The sequence below is a fragment of the Brassica napus genome, unplaced genomic scaffold (genome assembly GCF_020379485.1).
Source record: "Brassica napus cultivar Da-Ae unplaced genomic scaffold, Da-Ae ScsIHWf_1817;HRSCAF=2453, whole genome shotgun sequence".
NCBI lineage: Eukaryota > Viridiplantae > Streptophyta > Magnoliopsida > Brassicales > Brassicaceae > Brassica > Brassica napus.
Window position 1 is genome coordinate 398,723 of NW_026015233.1, and position 18,257 is coordinate 416,979.

The window sequence follows — 18,257 nt, forward strand, 5'->3', positions numbered from 1 at the left end:
GTACGATGATGGAAACAAGATTGGGTACTTTCCGCGAAGAGCTTGATGCGCAATCTTCAGAACCTAGACGTGAACCAAGGCAGAATCGACGCACACAGGCTAGACGTGAGCATGAGGGTTCAGAGGAGACTGATAACTACTATGAAAGAAATCGACACAGCTCAGATTCTAGACACAGCAGCCGTAGTGACCGTACACACAGGCGTGATCACTGGCAACGCAATGAACTCGCGGGAGTAAAGCTGAAAATCCCTTCTTTCCATGGCAAAGCTGATCCAGATGCCTATCTTGAGTGGGAGAAAAAGATTGAGCTGGTTTTTAACTGTCAACACTACACGGAGCTTAAGAAAATTCAAGTGGCTGCTACCGAGTTCTACGATTACGCTTTGAGCTGGTGGGATCAATTGGTTACAAACAAGCGGCGCAATGGAGAGTTTCCTATTGAGACATGGGCAGAGATGAAAGCAGCAATGCGCAGGAGGTTTGTGCCAAGCCATTACCATCGTGATCTTCATCAGAGATTGAGAAGGCTCACACAAGGATCGCGATCTGTAGAAGAGTATTTCCAAGAGATGGAATTGTTAATGTTGAGAGCTTGTATATCAGAGGATAGAGAGGCTACTATGGCACGGTTTCTTGGAGGACTTAACCGTGAGATACAAGACAATGTGGAGATGCAGCACTATGTTGAGTTGGAAGAGATGTTGCACAAAGCAATTCTGGTGGAGCAACAGATTAAGAGGAAGCATCATTCACGTGGAAGCTACGGTACCAGCAAGTATCAGCAAGTTAAAGACGAGAAACCAGCATATCATAAGGAGAACAAGCCTCAGCAGAAAGAAGAAACAAAGCTAGGCAGCATTTTTGCCAAAGACAAAGACAAAGGGAAAGCTGAAGCTACTTCTTCTCGGACCAGAGATGTTAAGTGTTTCAAATGTCAAGGGCGTGGTCATTACGCAAACGAGTGCACCAACAAACGAGTTATGATCCTCTTGGAGAATGGAGAATTTGAATCTGAGGATGAGAAGCTTGATACTGATCAGAAGCATTCCGAGGAAGAATATGAAGAAGAACCAGTGCGAGGGAGATTGTTGGTTGCAAGGAGAACTCTCAGCTTGCAAAATAAAACCGAGGAGCTTGAGCAGAGAGAAAACTTGTTCTACTCACGCTGCATGGTTCAAGGAAAGATATGCAGTCTGATCATTGATGGTGGAAGCTGTGTTAATGTTGCTAGCGAGACAATGGTGAAGAAGCTTGATTTGAAAACTCAAAAACACCCTAAACCTTACCGGCTGCAGTGGCTTAACGAAGAAGGTGAGATGAGGGTCTCCACACAAGTCTCTATACCTTTGTCCATTGGGAGATATGAAGATGAGATACTCTGTGATGTGATACCAATGGAAGCAAGTCATATCTTACTTGGAAGGCCGTGGCAGTTTGATAGGAGAGTTACACATGATGGCTTTACTAATAAGCACTCTTTTGAGTTCAATGGCAAGAAGACTATTTTGGTGCCTCTCACTTCTAAGGAAGTGCATCAAGATCAGTTGCAGCTTCAGAAGAAGAAAGAAATAGATCTCAAACCCGAGCAACCCAAGCAGCACAACTTCTATGCCAAGATTGGTGACATCAAAAGATCTCTTTACTCTAATTAGCCTATTCTTTTGCTTGTGTTTAAAGAAACTCTCTTGAATCTAACTGATTTTACACCGGAGTATCCGAGTGAGGTGTCAGCTCTTTTACAGGACTTTGAAGATGTATTTCCTGAAGATAATCCAATTGGTTTGCCTCCTATACGTGGGATTGAGCACCAGATTGATTTTGTACCAGGATCTACTCTTCCTAACAGGCCAGCATACAGAACTAACCCAGTTGAGACTAAGGAGCTTCAGAGGCAGGTTGAGGAACTGATGGAGAAAGGCCATATCCGTGAGAGCATGAGTCCCTGTGCCGTACCAGTGCTTCTTGTGCCCAAGAAAAATGGGAGCTGGCGCATGTGTGTTGATTGTAGAGCAATCAACAACATAACAGTGAAGTATCGTCACCCTATTCCTAGATTAGATGATATGCTTGATGAATTGCATGGCTCTAGCATTTTTTCTAAGATAGATTTGAAGAGTGGGTATCATCAAATTAGAATGAAAGAAGGAGATGAGTGGAAAACAGCTTTTAAAACTAAGCATGGTTTGTATGAGTGGTTAGTGATGCCTTTTGGCTTAACTAATGCTCCTAGTACTTTTATGAGATTGATGAATCATGTGCTTAGATCTTTTATAGGATTGTTTGTGGTAGTTTACTTTGATGATATCCTTGTCTACTCTAAGAGTTTAGAAGAGCATATAAAACATCTTAGGACTGTTCTTGATGTCTTGAGGAAAGAAAAGCTATTTGCTAATCTTAAGAAATGCACTTTCTGTACGGATAACTTGGTCTTTTTAGGCTTTGTTGTGAGTGCAGATGGAGTAAAGGTAGATCAAGAGAAGGTGAAAGCAATACAAGAGTGGCCGATTCCTAAAACCATCAGTGAAGTGCGAAGCTTCCATGGATTAGCTGGCTTCTACCGACGGTTTGTGAAAGACTTTAGCACCATAGCAGCTCCATTGACTGAGGTGATCAAGAAAGAAGTTGGATTCAAATGGGGAGAAGCACAAGAACTTGCCTTTCAATGCCTAAAAGAGAAGCTTACTAATGCCCCTCTTCTTATACTTCCTGATTTCAATAAAATTTTTGAAATTGAATGTGATGCTTCAGGAATTGGAATTGGTGCTGTTCTTATGCAGGAAAAGAGACCCATAGCATATTTCAGTGAGAAACTTGGAGGAGCAACTCTCAACTATGCTACTTATGACAAGGAACTCTATGCTTTGGTGAGGGCTTTGCAGACATGGCAGCATTACCTATGGCCCAAGGAGTTTGTCATTCACACTGATCATGAGTCTCTCAAGTACCTTAAAGGCCAGAACAAACTCAGCAAGAGGCACGCCAGATGGGTAGAATTCATTGAAACCTTCCCTTATGTGATCAAGTACAAACAAGGTAAGGAAAATATAGTTGCGGATGCACTATCCAGAAGGTATGTTCTCTTGAATACTCTTGATGCTAAGTTGCTAGGATTTGAACAGCTTAAAGAAATGTATGCAACTGATTCTGACTTTCAAGAGGCTTATAAATCGTGTGAAAAATATGCTGCTGGACATTACTTTAGGCAAGAGGGATTCTTATTCTATGATAATAGATTGTGTGTGCCTAACTGTTCTTTGAGAGATCTATTTGTAAGGGAATCCCATGGAGGAAGCTTAATGGGACATTTTGGTATTGCCAAGACTCTTAAAGTTTTGCAGGATCACTTCTTTTGGCCACACATGAAACGAGATGTTGAGAGAATCTGTGGGAGGTGTGCAACTTGCAAAGCAGCTAAGTCAAAGATTCAACCTCACGGTTTGTATACTCCTTTACCTATTCCTACTCACCCTTGGAATGATATATCTATGGATTTTGTTGTGGGTTTGCCGAGGACTAAGACATGTAAGGACTCCATCTTTGTAGTTGTTGATAGGTTTTCTAAAATGGCACATTTCATTGCTTGCCATAAAACTGATGATGCAATACATGTTGCTAACCTGTTCTTTAAAGAGATTGTGCGCATTCATGGCATGCCTAGAACCATAGTTTCTGATAGAGATACCAAATTTCTTAGTTATTTTTGGAAGACTCTATGGTCTAAGTTAGGCACTAAGCTCTTGTTCTCTACTACATGTCATCCACAAACTGATGGTCAAACTGAGGTAGTTAATAGAACTCTTGGAACTCTCTTGCGTGCATTCATTAAAAAGAACTTGAAATCATGGGAAGAATACTTGCCACACTGTGAATTTGCTTATAATCATGCTCAGCATTCTGCATCTAAGTATTCTCCTTTTGAAATTGTTTATGGGTTCAATCCCATCTCTCCTTTGGATCTAATGCCTTTACCTGAGTGTGCAAGGGTCAGTATGGATGGGAAAAAGAAGGCAGAGTTGGTGCAACAGATCCACGAGAAAGCTAGAAAGAACATTGTTGAGAAGACAAAGCAGTATGCTAAGAGAGCAAACAAGGGCAAGCGAGAAATGATCTTTGATGTAGGTGATAGAGTGTGGGTGCATTTGCGCAAGGAGAGGTTCCCAAATGAAAGAAAATCTAAGCTGATGCCGCGGATAGACGGTCCTTTTGAGATCACCCAAAGGATCAATAACAATGCCTACAAGCTTGATCTTCAAGGTAAGTATGATATAAGCAACAGTTTCAATGTTACTGACTTGATTCCTTTTGTTGCAGATGAGCTTGATTTGAGGACAAATCCTTTTCAAGAGGGAGGGGATGATGTGATCATGGACCAGTCAGATAAAGAAGACAATGAGATGATAGATGATCCAGCTGATGAAGATGTCCTAGCTATACCAGAAGGTCCTATCACTCGTTCCAAGAGTAAACAAATCAAGCAAGCCATTGGAGGATTACTCATGATAGCCTGGAAGCAAGAAGAAGGTCTTGAAGGAAGCTGGATCAATCAAGACACACTCACCACTATCCAAGCCATTTCTTTTTCTACATGATCATCAAATGAGCAAGTAGCATATGTGTGCTCTTTTTCCCTGTCTTTGGTTTTGTCCCACTGGGTTTTCCAAAGATAGGTTTTTAATGAGGCCATATGTTACTTTCACATCTCTCATTTGATGATCCCGGTTTAGCTTATAATGCCTTATAAAACTTATGTCTTTTAAAACCTTATGTCTTTCATTTTTATTTAAACCAAAGGGAGCCTGTTCTCTTTAGGTTTCCGTGAGCTTGTGTGTGTACAAGCCTCACTATATAAACCACATCCGAAAACCCTAGCATCTATCAAGTTATCTTTTCATCAAAACCTTTTCTTTGTTCTCTCTTCTTCTTGTTATCAAGTCGGCGAGTGATCTTGTTGGTGAGTAGTATCCAACAACCTAAGGATCTCTTCTTCGGTGTGTCATATCCGGATTAGGCATCTAGGAGTATCAAGGAGTCCTTTCACAACTCTTTGTGTCACCATTCATTCCACAAACCTTGAAGAACTTGAGTCTCTGATTCGTTCTTGCAAGGATCTATCCCCAACTATCTAGAGAAGCATCCTAGGAGTGTATTATGTGGTATCAGAGCAACTCTGGCTAGGGAAGTTCTTGTTTACTCAATTTTTCGTGTGGATCTGTTCATCTACTTCATAACTTTTGCTAGATCTGTTTATGTTTGATTCAAATCTGATCAATCTCAGCGATTTTATAAAGGTTTCTAAGAAAAAGACCATTCATATTCTTGTGGATTACGTTTTCGAAATCTCTAGATCCATAAGTTGTTTGAGTTATTTGAGTCGATCTGATCTTATACTATTGAATCTGTGATTGTTGAATCATATCTTCACCTGTTGAACCTGATCTATCTGTTAAGTGTGGAAAGAGATTGAAATTGAACCTGATCCGTGTTGTTTAAGTTTCCTTTTCGTGTTTGTTTCCTTTTGCGATTCTATCTTAATTTTTCTGTGAACTTCTTACTGGTTGAATCTTTTTGGTTGTCTCAGGTACTATGTCCATTAACGCGGAGGAAGATGAAGGAGTTAGCCTCGAGCATAAAGCTTTGCTTGAAGCTTTGACTCGCCGTATGAGTACGATGATGGAAACAAGATTGGGTACTTTCCGCGAAGAGCTTGATGCGCAATCTTCAGAACCTAGACGTGAACCAAGGCAGAATCGACGCACACAGGCTAGACGTGAGCATGAGGGTTCAGAGGAGACTGATAACTACTATGAAAGAAATCGACACAGCTCAGATTCTAGACACAGCAGCCGTAGTGACCGTACACACAGGCGTGATCACTGGCAACGCAATGAACTCGCGGGAGTAAAGCTGAAAATCCCTCCTTTCCATGGCAAAGCTGATCCAGATGCCTATCTTGAGTGGGAGAAAAAGATTGAGCTGGTTTTTAACTGTCAACACTACACGGAGCTTAAGAAAATTCAAGTGGCTGCTACCGAGTTCTACGATTACGCTTTGAGCTGGTGGGATCAATTGGTTACAAACAAGCGGCGCAATGGAGAGTTTCCTATTGAGACATGGGCAGAGATGAAAGCAGCAATGCGCAGGAGGTTTGTGCCAAGCCATTACCATCGTGATCTTCATCAGAGATTGAGAAGGCTCACACAAGGATCGCGATCTGTAAAAGAGTATTTCCAAGAGATGGAATTGTTAATGTTGAGAGCTTGTATATCAGAGGATAGAGAGGCTACTATGGCACGGTTTCTTGGAGGACTTAACCGTGAGATACAAGACAATGTGGAGATGCAGCACTATGTTGAGTTGGAAGAGATGTTGCACAAAGCAATTCTGGTGGAGCAACAGATTAAGAGGAAGCATCATTCACGTGGAAGCTACGGTACCAGCAAGTATCAGCAATTTAAAGACGAGAAACCAGCATATCAGAAGGAGAACAAGCCTCAGCAGAAAGAAGAAACAAAGCTAGGCAGCATTTTTGCCAAAGACAAAGACAAAGGGAAAGCTGAAGCTACTTCTTCTCGGACCAGAGATGTTAAGTGTTTCAAATGTCAAGGGCGTGGTCATTACGCAAACGAGTGCACCAACAAACGAGTTATGATCCTCTTGGAGAATGGAGAATTTGAATCTGAGGATGAGAAGCTTGATACTGATCAGAAGCATTCCGAGGAAGAATATGAAGAAGAACCAGTGCGAGGGAGATTGTTGGTTGCAAGGAGAACTCTCAGCTTGCAAAATAAAACCGAGGAGCTTGAGCAGAGAGAAAACTTGTTCTACTCACGCTGCATGGTTCAAGGAAAGATATGCAGTCTGATCATTGATGGTGGAAGCTGTGTTAATGTTGCTAGCGAGACAATGGTGAAGAAGCTTGGTTTGAAAACTCAAAAACACCCTAAACCTTACCGGCTGCAGTGGCTTAACGAAGAAGGTGAGATGAGGGTCTCCACACAAGTCTCTATACCTTTGTCCATTGGGAGATATGAAGATGAGATACTCTGTGATGTGATACCAATGGAAGCAAGTCATATCTTACTTGGAAGGCCGTGGCAGTTTGATAGGAGAGTTACACATGATGGCTTTACTAATAAGCACTCTTTTGAGTTCAATGGCAAGAAGACTATTTTGGTGCCTCTCACTCCTAAGGAAGTGCATCAAGATCAGTTGCAGCTTCAGAAGAAGAAAGAAATAGATCTCAAACCCGAGCAACCCAAGCAGCACAACTTCTATGCCAAGATTGGTGACATCAAAAGATCTCTTTACTCTAATCAGCCTATTCTTTTGCTTGTGTTTAAAGAAACTCTCTTGAATCTAACTGATTTTACACCGGAGTATCCGAGTGAGGTGTCAGCTCTTTTACAGGACTTTGAAGATGTATTTCCTGAAGATAATCCAATTGGTTTGCCTCCTATACGTGGGATTGAGCACCAGATTGATTTTGTACCAGGATCTACTCTTCCTAACAGGCCAGCATACAGAACTAACCCAGTTGAGACTAAGGAGCTTCAGAGGCAGGTTGAGGAACTGATGGAGAAAGGCCATATCCGTGAGAGCATGAGTCCCTGTGCCGTACCAGTGCTTCTTGTGCCCAAGAAAGATGGGAGCTGGCGCATGTGTGTTGATTGTAGAGCAATCAACAACATAACAGTGAAGTATCGCCACCCTATTCCTAGATTAGATGATATGCTTGATGAATTGCATGGCTCTAGCATTTTTTCTAAGATAGATTTGAAGAGTGGGTATCATCAAAATAGAATGAAAGAAGGAGATGAGTGGAAAACAGCTTTTAAAACTAAGCATGGTTTGTATGAGTGGTTAGTGATGCCTTTTGGCTTAACTAATGCTCCTAGTACTTTTATGAGATTGATGAATCATGTGCTTAGATCTTTTATAGGATTGTTTATGGTAGGTTACTTTGATGATATCCTTGTCTACTCTAAGAGTTTAGAAGAGCATATAAAACATCTTAGGACTGTTCTTGATGTCTTGAGGAAAGAAAAGCTATTTGCTAATCTTAAGAAATGCACTTTCTGTACGGATAACTTGGTCTTTTTAGGCTTTGTTGTGAGTGCAGATGGAGTAAAGGTAGATCAAGAGAAGGTGAAAGCAATACAAGAGTGGCCGATTCCTAAAACCATCAGTGAAGTGCGAAGCTTCCATGGATTAGCTGGCTTCTACTGACGGTTTGTGAAAGACTTTAGCACCATAGCAGCTCCATTGACTGAGGTGATCAAGAAAGAAGTTGGATTCAAATGGGGAGAAGCACAAGAACTTGCCTTTCAATGCCTAAAAGAGAAGCTTACTAATGCCCCTCTTCTTATACTTCCTGATTTCAATAAAACTTTTGAAATTGAATGTGATGCTTCAGGAATTGGAATTGGTGCTGTTCTTATGCAGGAAAAGAGACCCATAGCATATTTCAGTGAGAAACTTGGAGGAGCAACTCTCAACTATGCTACTTATGACAAGGAACTCTATGCTTTGGTGAGGGCTTTGCAGACATGGCAGCATTACCTATGGCCCAAGGAGTTTGTCATTCACACTGATCATGAGTCTCTCAAGTATCTTAAAGGCCAGAACAAACTCAGCAAGAGGCACGCCAGATGGGTAGAATTCATTGAAACCTTCCCTTATGTGATCAAGTACAAACAAGGTAAGGAAAATATAGTTGCGGATGCACTATCCAGAAGGTATGTTCTCTTGAATACTCTTGATGCTAAGTTGCTAGGATTTGAACAGCTTAAAGAAATGTATGCAACTGATTCTGACTTTCAAGAGGCTTATAAATCGTGTGAAAAATATGCTGCTGGACATTACTTTAGGCAAGAGGGATTCTTATTCTATGATAATAGATTGTGTGTGCCTAACTGTTCTTTGAGAGATCTATTTGTCAGGGAATCCCATGGAGGAAGCTTAATGGGACATTTTGGTATTGCCAAGACTCTTAAAGTTTTGCAGGATCACTTCTTTTGGCCACACATGAAACGAGATGTTGAGAGAATCTGTGGGAGGTGTGCAACTTGCAAAGCAGCTAAGTCAAAGATTCAACCTCACGGTTTGTATACTCCTTTACCTATTCCTACTCACCCTTGGAATGATATATCTATGGATTTTGTTGTGGGTTTGTGGAGGTCTAAGACAGGTAAGGACTCCATATTTGTAGTTGTTGATAGGTTTTCTAAAATGGCACATTTCATTGCTTGCCATAAAACTGATGATGCAATACATGTTGCTAACCTGTTCTTTAAAGAGATTGTGCGCATTCATGGCATGCCTAGAACCATAGTTTCTGATAGAGATACCAAATTTCTTAGTTAGTTTTGGAAGACTCTATGGTCTAAGTTAGGCACTAAGCTCTTGTTCTCTACTACATGTCATCCACAAACTGATGGTCAAACTGAGGTAGTTAATAGAACTCTTGGAACTCTCTTGCGTGCATTCATTAAAAAGAACTTGAAATCATGGGAAGAATACTTGCCACACTGTGAATTTGCTTATAATCATGCTCAGCATTCTGCATCTAAGTATTCTCCTTTTGAAATTGTTTATGGGTTCAATCCCATCTCTCCTTTGGATCTAATGCCTTTACCTGAGTGTGCAAGGGTCAGTATGGATGGGAAAAAGAAGGCAGAGTTGGTGCAACAGATCCACGAGAAAGCTAGAAAGAACATTGTTGAGAAGACAAAGCAGTATGCTAAGAGAGCAAACAAGGGCAAGCGAGAAATGATCTTTGATGTAGGTGATAGAGTGTGGGTGCATTTGCGCAAGGAGAGGTTCCCAAATGAAAGAAAATCTAAGCTGATGCCGCGGATAGACGGTCCTTTTGAGATCACCCAAAGGATCAATAACAATGCCTACAAGCTTGATCTTCAAGGTAAGTATGATATAAGCAACAGTTTCAATGTTACTGACTTGATTCCTTTTGTTGCAGATGAGCTTGATTTGAGGACAAATCCTTTTCAAGAGGGAGGGGATGATGTGATCATGGACCAGTCAGATAAAGAAGACAATGAGATGATAGATGATCCAGCTGATGAAGATGTCCTAGCTATACCAGAAGGTCCTATCACTCGTTCCAAGAGTAAACAAATCAAGCAAGCCATTGGAGGATTACTCATGATAGCCTGGAAGCAAGAAGAAGGTCTTGAAGGAAGCTGGATCAATCAAGACACACTCACCACTATCCAAGCCATTTCTTTTTCTACATGATCATCAAATGAGCAAGTAGCATATGTGTGCTCTTTTTCCCTGTCTTTGGTTTTGTCCCACTGGGTTTTCCAAAGATAGGTTTTTAATGAGGCCATATGTTACTTTCACATCTCTCATTTGATGATCCCGGTTTAGCTTATAATGCCTTATAAAACTTATGTCTTTTAAAACCTTATGTCTTTCATTTTTATTTAAACCAAAGGGAGCCTGTTCTCTTTAGGTTTCCGTGAGCTTGTGTGTGTACAAGCCTCACTATATAAACCACATCCGAAAACCCTAGCATCTATCAAGTTATCTTTTCATCAAAACCTTTTCTTTGTTCTCTCTTCTTCTTGTTATCAAGTCGGCGAGTGATCTTGTTGGTGAGTAGTATCCAACAACCTAAGGATTTCTTCTTCGGTGTGTCATATCCGGATTAGGCATCTAGGAGTATCAAGGAGTCCTTTCACAACTCTTTGTGTCACCATTCATTCCACAAACCTTGAAGAACTTGAGTCTCTGATTCGTTCTTGCAAGGATCTATCCCCAACTATCTAGAGAAGCATCCTAGGAGTGTATTATGTGGTATCAGAGCAACTCTGGCTAGGGAAGTTCTTGTTTACTCAATTTTTCGTGTGGATCTGTTCATCTACTTCATAACTTTTGCTAGATCTGTTTATGTTTGATTCAAATCTGATCAATCTCAGCGATTTTATAAAGGTTTCTAAGAAAAAGACCATTCATATTCTTGTGGATTACGTTTTCGAAATCTCTAGATCCATAAGTTGTTTGAGTTATTTGAGTCGATCTGATCTTATACTATTGAATCTGTGATTGTTGAATCATATCTTCACCTGTTGAACCTGATCTATCTGTTAAGTGTGGAAAGAGATTGAAATTGAACCTGATCCGTGTTGTTTAAGTTTCCTTTTCGTGTTTGTTTCCTTTTGCGATTCTATCTTAATTTTTCTGTGAACTTCTTACTGGTTGAATCTTTTTGGTTGTCTCAGGTACTATGTCCATTAACGCGGAGGAAGATGAAGGAGTTAGCCTCGAGCATAAAGCTTTGCTTGAAGCTTTGACTCGCCGTATGAGTACGATGATGGAAACAAGATTGGGTACTTTCCGCGAAGAGCTTGATGCGCAATCTTCAGAACCTAGACGTGAACCAAGGCAGAATCGACGCACACAGGCTAGACGTGAGCATGAGGGTTCAGAGGAGACTGATAACTACTATGAAAGAAATCGACACAGCTCAGATTCTAGACACAGCAGCCGTAGTGACCGTAGACACAGGCGTGATCACTGGCAACGCAATGAACTCGCGGGAGTAAAGCTGAAAATCCCTCCTTTCCATGGCAAAGCTGATCCAGATGCCTATCTTGAGTGGGAGAAAAAGATTGAGCTGGTTTTTAACTGTCAACACTACACGGAGCTTAAGAAAATTCAAGTGGCTGCTACCGAGTTCTACGATTACGCTTTGAGCTGGTGGGATCAATTGGTTACAAACAAGCGGCGCAATGGAGAGTTTCCTATTGAGACATGGGCAGAGATGAAAGCAGCAATGCGCAGGAGGTTTGTGCCAAGCCATTACCATCGTGATCTTCATCAGAGATTGAGAAGGCTCACACAAGGATCGCGATCTGTAGAAGAGTATTTCCAAGAGATGGAATTGTTAATGTTGAGAGCTTGTATATCAGAGGATAGAGAGGCTACTATGGCACGGTTTCTTGGAGGACTTAACCGTGAGATACAAGACAATGTGGAGATGCAGCACTATGTTGAGTTGGAAGAGATGTTGCACAAAGCAATTCTGGTGGAGCAACAGATTAAGAGGAAGCATCATTCACGTGGAAGCTACGGTACCAGCAAGTATCAGCAAGTTAAAGACGAGAAACCAGCATATCAGAAGGAGAACAAGCCTCAGCAGAAAGAAGAAACAAAGCTAGGCAGCATTTTTGCCAAAGACAAAGACAAAGGGAAAGCTGAAGCTACTTCTTCTCGGACCAGAGATGTTAAGTGTTTCAAATGTCAAGGGCGTGGTCATTACGCAAACGAGTGCACCAACAAACGAGTTATGATCCTCTTGGAGAATGGAGAATTTGAATCTGAGGATGAGAAGCTTGATACTGATCAGAAGCATTCCGAGGAAGAATATGAAGAAGAACCAGTGCGAGGGAGATTGTTGGTTGCAAGGAGAACTCTCAGCTTGCAAAATAAAACCGAGGAGCTTGAGCAGAGAGAAAACTTGTTCTACTCACGCTGCATGGTTCAAGGAAAGATATGCAGTCTGATCATTGATGGTGGAAGCTGTGTTAATGTTGCTAGCGAGACAATGGTGAAGAAGCTTGGTTTGAAAACTCAAAAACACCCTAAACCTTACCGGCTGCAGTGGCTTAACGAAGAAGGTGAGATGAGGGTCTCCACACAAGTCTCTATACCTTTGTCCATTGGGAGATATGAAGATGAGATACTCTGTGATGTGATACCAATGGAAGCAAGTCATATCTTACTTGGAAGGCCGTGGCAGTTTGATAGGAGAGTTACACATGATGGCTTTACTAATAAGCACTCTTTTGAGTTCAATGGCAAGAAGACTATTTGGTGCCTCTCACTCCTAAGGAAGTGCATCAAGATCAGTTGCAGCTTCAGAAGAAGAAAGAAATAGATCTCAAACCCGAGCAACCAAGCAGCACAACTTCTATGCCAAGATTGGTGACATCAAAAGATCTCTTTACTCTAATCAGCCAATTCTTTTGCTTGTGTTTAAAGAAACTCTCTTGAATCTAACTGATTTTACACCGGAGTATCCGAGTGAGGTGTCAGCTCTTTTACAGGACTTTGAAGATGTATTTCCTGAAGATAATCCAATTGGTTTGCCTCCTATACGTGGGATTGAGCACCAGATTGATTTTGTACCAGGATCTACTCTTCCTAACAGGCCAGCATACAGAACTAACCCAGTTGAGACTAAGGAGCTTCAGAGGCAGGTTGAGGAACTGATGGAGAAAGGCCATATCCGTGAGAGCATGAGTCCCTGTGCCGTACCAGTGCTTCTTGTGCCCAAGAAAGATGGGAGCTGGCGCATGTGTGTTGATTGTAGAGCAATCAACAACATAACAGTGAAGTATCGCCACCCTATTCCTAGATTAGATGATATGCTTGATGAATTGCATGGCTCTAGCATTTTTTCTAAGATAGATTTGAAGAGTGGGTATCATCAAAATAGAATGAAAGAAGGAGATGAGTGGAAAACAGCTTTTAAAACTAAGCATGGTTTGTATGAGTGGTTAGTGATGCCTTTTGGCTTAACTAATGCTCCTAGTACTTTTATGAGATTGATGAATCATGTGCTTAGATCTTTTATAGGATTGTTTATGGTAGGTTACTTTGATGATATCCTTGTCTACTCTAAGAGTTTAGAAGAGCATATAAAACATCTTAGGACTGTTCTTGATGTCTTGAGGAAAGAAAAGCTATTTGCTAATCTTAAGAAATGCACTTTCTGTACGGATAACTTGGTCTTTTTAGGCTTTGTTGTGAGTGCAGATGGAGTAAAGGTAGATCAAGAGAAGGTGAAAGCAATACAAGAGTGGCCGATTCCTAAAACCATCAGTGAAGTGCGAAGCTTCCATGGATTAGCTGGCTTCTACTGACGGTTTGTGAAAGACTTTAGCACCATAGCAGCTCCATTGACTGAGGTGATCAAGAAAGAAGTTGGATTCAAATGGGGAGAAGCACAAGAACTTGCCTTTCAATGCCTAAAAGAGAAGCTTACTAATGCCCCTCTTCTTATACTTCCTGATTTCAATAAAACTTTTGAAATTGAATGTGATGCTTCAGGAATTGGAATTGGTGCTGTTCTTATGCAGGAAAAGAGACCCATAGCATATTTCAGTGAGAAACTTGGAGGAGCAACTCTCAACTATGCTACTTATGACAAGGAACTCTATGCTTTGGTGAGGGCTTTGCAGACATGGCAGCATTACCTATGGCCCAAGGAGTTTGTCATTCACACTGATCATGAGTCTCTCAAGTATCTTAAAGGCCAGAACAAACTCAGCAAGAGGCACGCCAGATGGGTAGAATTCATTGAAACCTTCCCTTATGTGATCAAGTACAAACAAGGTAAGGAAAATATAGTTGCGGATGCACTATCCAGAAGGTATGTTCTCTTGAATACTCTTGATGCTAAGTTGCTAGGATTTGAACAGCTTAAAGAAATGTATGCAACTGATTCTGACTTTCAAGAGGCTTATAAATCGTGTGAAAAATATGCTGCTGGACATTACTTTAGGCAAGAGGGATTCTTATTCTATGATAATAGATTGTGTGTGCCTAACTGTTCTTTGAGAGATCTATTTGTCAGGGAATCCCATGGAGGAAGCTTAATGGGACATTTTGGTATTGCCAAGACTCTTAAAGTTTTGCAGGATCACTTCTTTTGGCCACACATGAAACGAGATGTTGAGAGAATCTGTGGGAGGTGTGCAACTTGCAAAGCAGCTAAGTCAAAGATTCAACCTCACGGTTTGTATACTCCTTTACCTATTCCTACTCACCCTTGGAATGATATATCTATGGATTTTGTTGTGGGTTTGCCGAGGACTAAGACAGGTAAGGACTCCATCTTTGTAGTTATTGATAGGTTTTCTAAAATGGCACATTTCATTGCTTGCCATAAAACTGATGATGCAATACATGTTGCTAACCTGTTCTTTAAAGAGATTGTGCGCATTCATGGCATGCCTAGAACCATAGTTTCTGATAGAGATACCAAATTTCTTAGTTATTTTTGGAAGACTCTATGGTCTAAGTTAGGCACTAAGCTCTTGTTCTCTACTACATGTCATCCACAAACTGATGGTCAAACTGAGGTAGTTAATAGAACTCTTGGAACTCTCTTGCGTGCATTCATTAAAAAGAACTTGAAATCATGGGAAGAATACTTGCCACACTGTGAATTTGCTTATAATTATGCTCAGCATTCTGCATCTAAGTATTCTCCTTTTGAAATTGTTTATGGGTTCAATCCCATCTCTCCTTTGGATCTAATGCCTTTACCTGAGTGTGCAAGGGTCAGTATGGATGGGAAAAAGAAGGCAGAGTTGGTGCAACAGATCCACGAGAAAGCTAGAAAGAACATTGTTGAGAAGACAAAGCAGTATGCTAAGAGAGCAAACAAGGGCAAGCGAGAAATGATCTTTGATGTAGGTGATAGAGTGTGGGTGCATTTGCGCAAGGAGAGGTTCCCAAATGAAAGAAAATCTAAGCTGATGCTGCGGATAGACGGTCCTTTTGAGATCACCCAAAGGATCAATAACAATGCCTACAAGCTTGATCTTCAAGGTAAGTATGATATAAGCAACAGTTTCAATGTTACTGACTTGATTCCTTTTGTTGCAGATGCGCTTGATTTGAGGACAAATCCTTTTCAAGAGGGAGGGGATGATGTGATCATGGACCAGTCAGATAAAGAAGACAATGAGATGATAGATGATCCAGCTGATGAAGATGTCCTAGCTATACCAGAAGGTCCTACCACTCGTTCCAAGAGTAAACAAATCAAGCAAGCCATTGGAGGATTACTCATGATAGCCTGGAAGCAAGAAGAAGGTCTTGAAGGAAGCTGGATCAATCAAGACACACTCACCACTATCCAAGCCATTTCTTTTTCTACATGATCATCAAATGAGCAAGTAGCATATTTGTGCTCTTTTTCCCTATCTTTGGTTTTGTCCCACTGGGTTTTCCAAAGATAGGTTTTTAATGAGGCCATATGTTACTTTCACATCTCTCATTTGATGATCCCGGTTTAGCTTATAATGCCTTATAAAACTTATGTCTTTTAAAACCTTATGTCTTTCATTTTTATTTAAACCAAAGGGAGCCTGTTCTCTTTAGGTTTCCGTGAGCTTGTGTGTGTACAAGCCTCACTATATAAACCACATCCGAAAACCCTAGCATCTATCAAGTTATCTTTTCATCAAAACCTTTTCTTTGTTCTCTCTTCTTCTTGTTATCAAGTCGGCGAGTGATCTTGTTGGTGAGTAGTATCCAACAACCTAAGGATCTCTTCTTCGGTGTGTCATATCCGGATTAGGCATCTAGGAGTATCAAGGAGTCCTTTCACAACTCTTTGTGTCACCATTCATTCCACAAACCTTGAAGAACTTGAGTCTCTGATTCGTTCTTGCAAGGATCTATCCCCAACTATCCAGAGAAGCATCCTAGGAGTGTATTATGGTCCATCGTGGAGTCGAGGAAGGGGATGCAAGCAGGAGTACCGACGAGTTTCTCGCGATCATGCGATCTTTCTACCATGTCCCGGATGCTGTGGAATTCCGGGTTCCCCGCCGCGGGGAATGTGCTAACAGCCCCCCAGAGGGTTACTTTACTTGCTACGAGGCGTTCGTAGTGCGTTGTCGCCTATGGTTCCCAATACCCTAAATTCTCGTCCGAGTGTTGGATCGTTTCGAAGTTGCGATAAGTCAGTTGACTCCCCTTGCCATTCAGCATCTTATGGGTGACCTCCCGGGAAGTCCTCGTGTTGCACCCCTTTTTATTTTTTAATTTTTTTTTACCTTAAAACGAGTCTAAACTTGGAAACCTCATAACTTTTGAACCGTGAGGAACTACGTCGCCCATAGCACCATTTCGGAAGCCCCAGAAACCATAATGGGCGGTGAATAGGGGGCGGCAATTTTTTCGGGCTCAAATTCAGCCGTTTTGACCCTCAAACGGGCTGCGGAAATTATGGCACGTAAAAAAGATCGAAAGCGGATTCTCAAGGTGTTTTTGATGCTTTCTTAACGCCGTTAACCTCGATGCACTTTTTCGCTCGAAACAAAACGGCAAGAAAATCATGTGGGCCCCACGGCCTTACACTTGGATTGGCCGGAAAAGGATATATAGAAACGAGAGTGATGTACTGACGGGTGCGATCATACCAGCACTAATGCACCGGATCCCATCAGAACTCCGCAGTTAAGCGTGCTTGGGCGAGAGTAGTACTAGGATGGGTGACCTCCCGGGAAGTCCTCGTGTTGCACCCCTTTTTATTTTTTAATTTTTTTTTTACCTTAAAACGAGTCTAAACTTGGAAACCTCATAACTTTTGAACCGTGAGGAACTACGTCGCCCATAGCACCATTTCGGAAAGCCCCAGAAACCATAATGGGCGGTGAATAGGGGGCACAATTTTTCGGGCTCAAATTCGCCGTTTTGACCTCTCAAACGGGCTGCGGAAAGTTATGGCACGTAAAAAATCGAAGCGGATTCTCAAGGTTTTTGATGCTTCTTAACGCCGTTAACCTCGTGCACTTTTGCGCTCGAAACAAACGGCAAGAAAAAAAAAAAATCATGTGGGCCCCACGGCCTTACACTTGGATTGGCCGGGAAAAGGATATATAGAAACGAGAGTGATGTACTGACGGGTGCGATCATACCAGCACTAATGCACCGGATCCCATCAGAACTCCGCAGTTAAGCGTGCTTGGGCGAGAGTAGTACTAGGATGGGTGACCTCCCGGGAAGTCCTCGTGTTGCACCCCTTTTTAAATTTTTAATTTTTTTTACCTTAAACGAGTCTAACTTGGAAACCTCATAACTTTTGAACCGTGAGGAATACGTCGCCCATAGCACCATTTCGGAAAGCCCCAGAAACCATAATGGGCGGTGAAAGGGGGCGCAATTTTTCGGGCTCAAATTCAGCCGTTTTGACCCTCAAACGGGCTGCGGAAAGTTATGGCACGTAAAAAAGATCGAAAGCGGATTCTCAAGGTGTTTTTGATGCTTTCTTAACGCCGTTAACCTCGATGCACTTTTTCGCTGGAAACAAAGCGGCAAGAAAATCATGTGGGCCCCACGGCCTTACACTTGGATTGGCCGGGAAAAGGATATATAGAAACGAGAGTGATGTACTGACGGTCGCGATCATACCAGCACTATGCACCGGATCCCATCAGAACTCCGCCGTTAGCGTGCTTGGGCGAGAGTAGTACTAGGATGGGTGACCTCCA

At 41.7% G+C, this 18,257-nt stretch overlaps 2 protein-coding genes, 2 non-coding genes and 1 pseudogene across 4 annotated transcripts; all 5 read left to right on the top strand.

Moving 5' to 3' along the window:
• The window catches only part of LOC125598990, a 3,061-nt pseudogene extending 464 nt beyond the window's left edge, over nucleotides 1-2,597 (top strand).
• Nucleotides 2,598-5,116: 2,519 nt separating this feature from the next.
• Nucleotides 5,117-10,561, top strand: LOC106373895. Its single transcript, XM_048772660.1, has one exon. It carries the CDS (start codon nucleotides 5,587-5,589, stop codon nucleotides 8,227-8,229), a length of 2,643 nt encoding a protein of 880 aa, XP_048628617.1. The 5' UTR covers nucleotides 5,117-5,586; the 3' UTR covers nucleotides 8,230-10,561.
• On the top strand, nucleotides 9,658-13,962 carry LOC125575724. Its single transcript, XM_048772653.1, has 4 exons — nucleotides 9,658-9,922; nucleotides 11,247-11,566; nucleotides 11,672-12,824; nucleotides 13,009-13,962. The coding sequence occupies exons 1-4, from the start codon at nucleotides 9,658-9,660 to the stop codon at nucleotides 13,890-13,892; spliced, it is 2,622 nt and encodes an 873-aa protein (XP_048628610.1). The 3' UTR covers nucleotides 13,893-13,962.
• Nucleotides 13,963-17,172: 3,210 nt separating this feature from the next.
• Nucleotides 17,173-17,291, top strand: LOC125599120. Its single transcript, XR_007332953.1, has one exon. It is a non-coding gene; the product is annotated as a 5S ribosomal RNA (ribosomal RNA).
• Nucleotides 17,292-17,670: 379 nt separating this feature from the next.
• On the top strand, nucleotides 17,671-17,789 carry LOC125599132. The gene has a single exon (XR_007332964.1). It is a non-coding gene; the product is annotated as a 5S ribosomal RNA (ribosomal RNA).
• The last annotated feature ends 468 nt before the right edge of the window (nucleotides 17,790-18,257 follow it).

Coding starts and splice junctions, on each gene's coding strand:
- LOC106373895 (XM_048772660.1), top strand. CDS start 5,587: ATGTCCATTAACGCGGAGGAAGATGAAGGAGTTAGCCTCGAGCATAAA.
- LOC125575724 (XM_048772653.1), top strand. CDS start 9,658: ATGGATGGGAAAAAGAAGGCAGAGTTGGTGCAACAGATCCACGAGAAA. Junction 9,923..11,246: donor CTACAAGCTTGATCTTCAAG/GTAAGTATGATA, acceptor TGGTTGTCTCAG/GTACTATGTCCATTAACGCG. Junction 11,567..11,671: donor AACGCAATGAACTCGCGGGA/GTAAAGCTGAAA, acceptor CACTACACGGAG/CTTAAGAAAATTCAAGTGGC.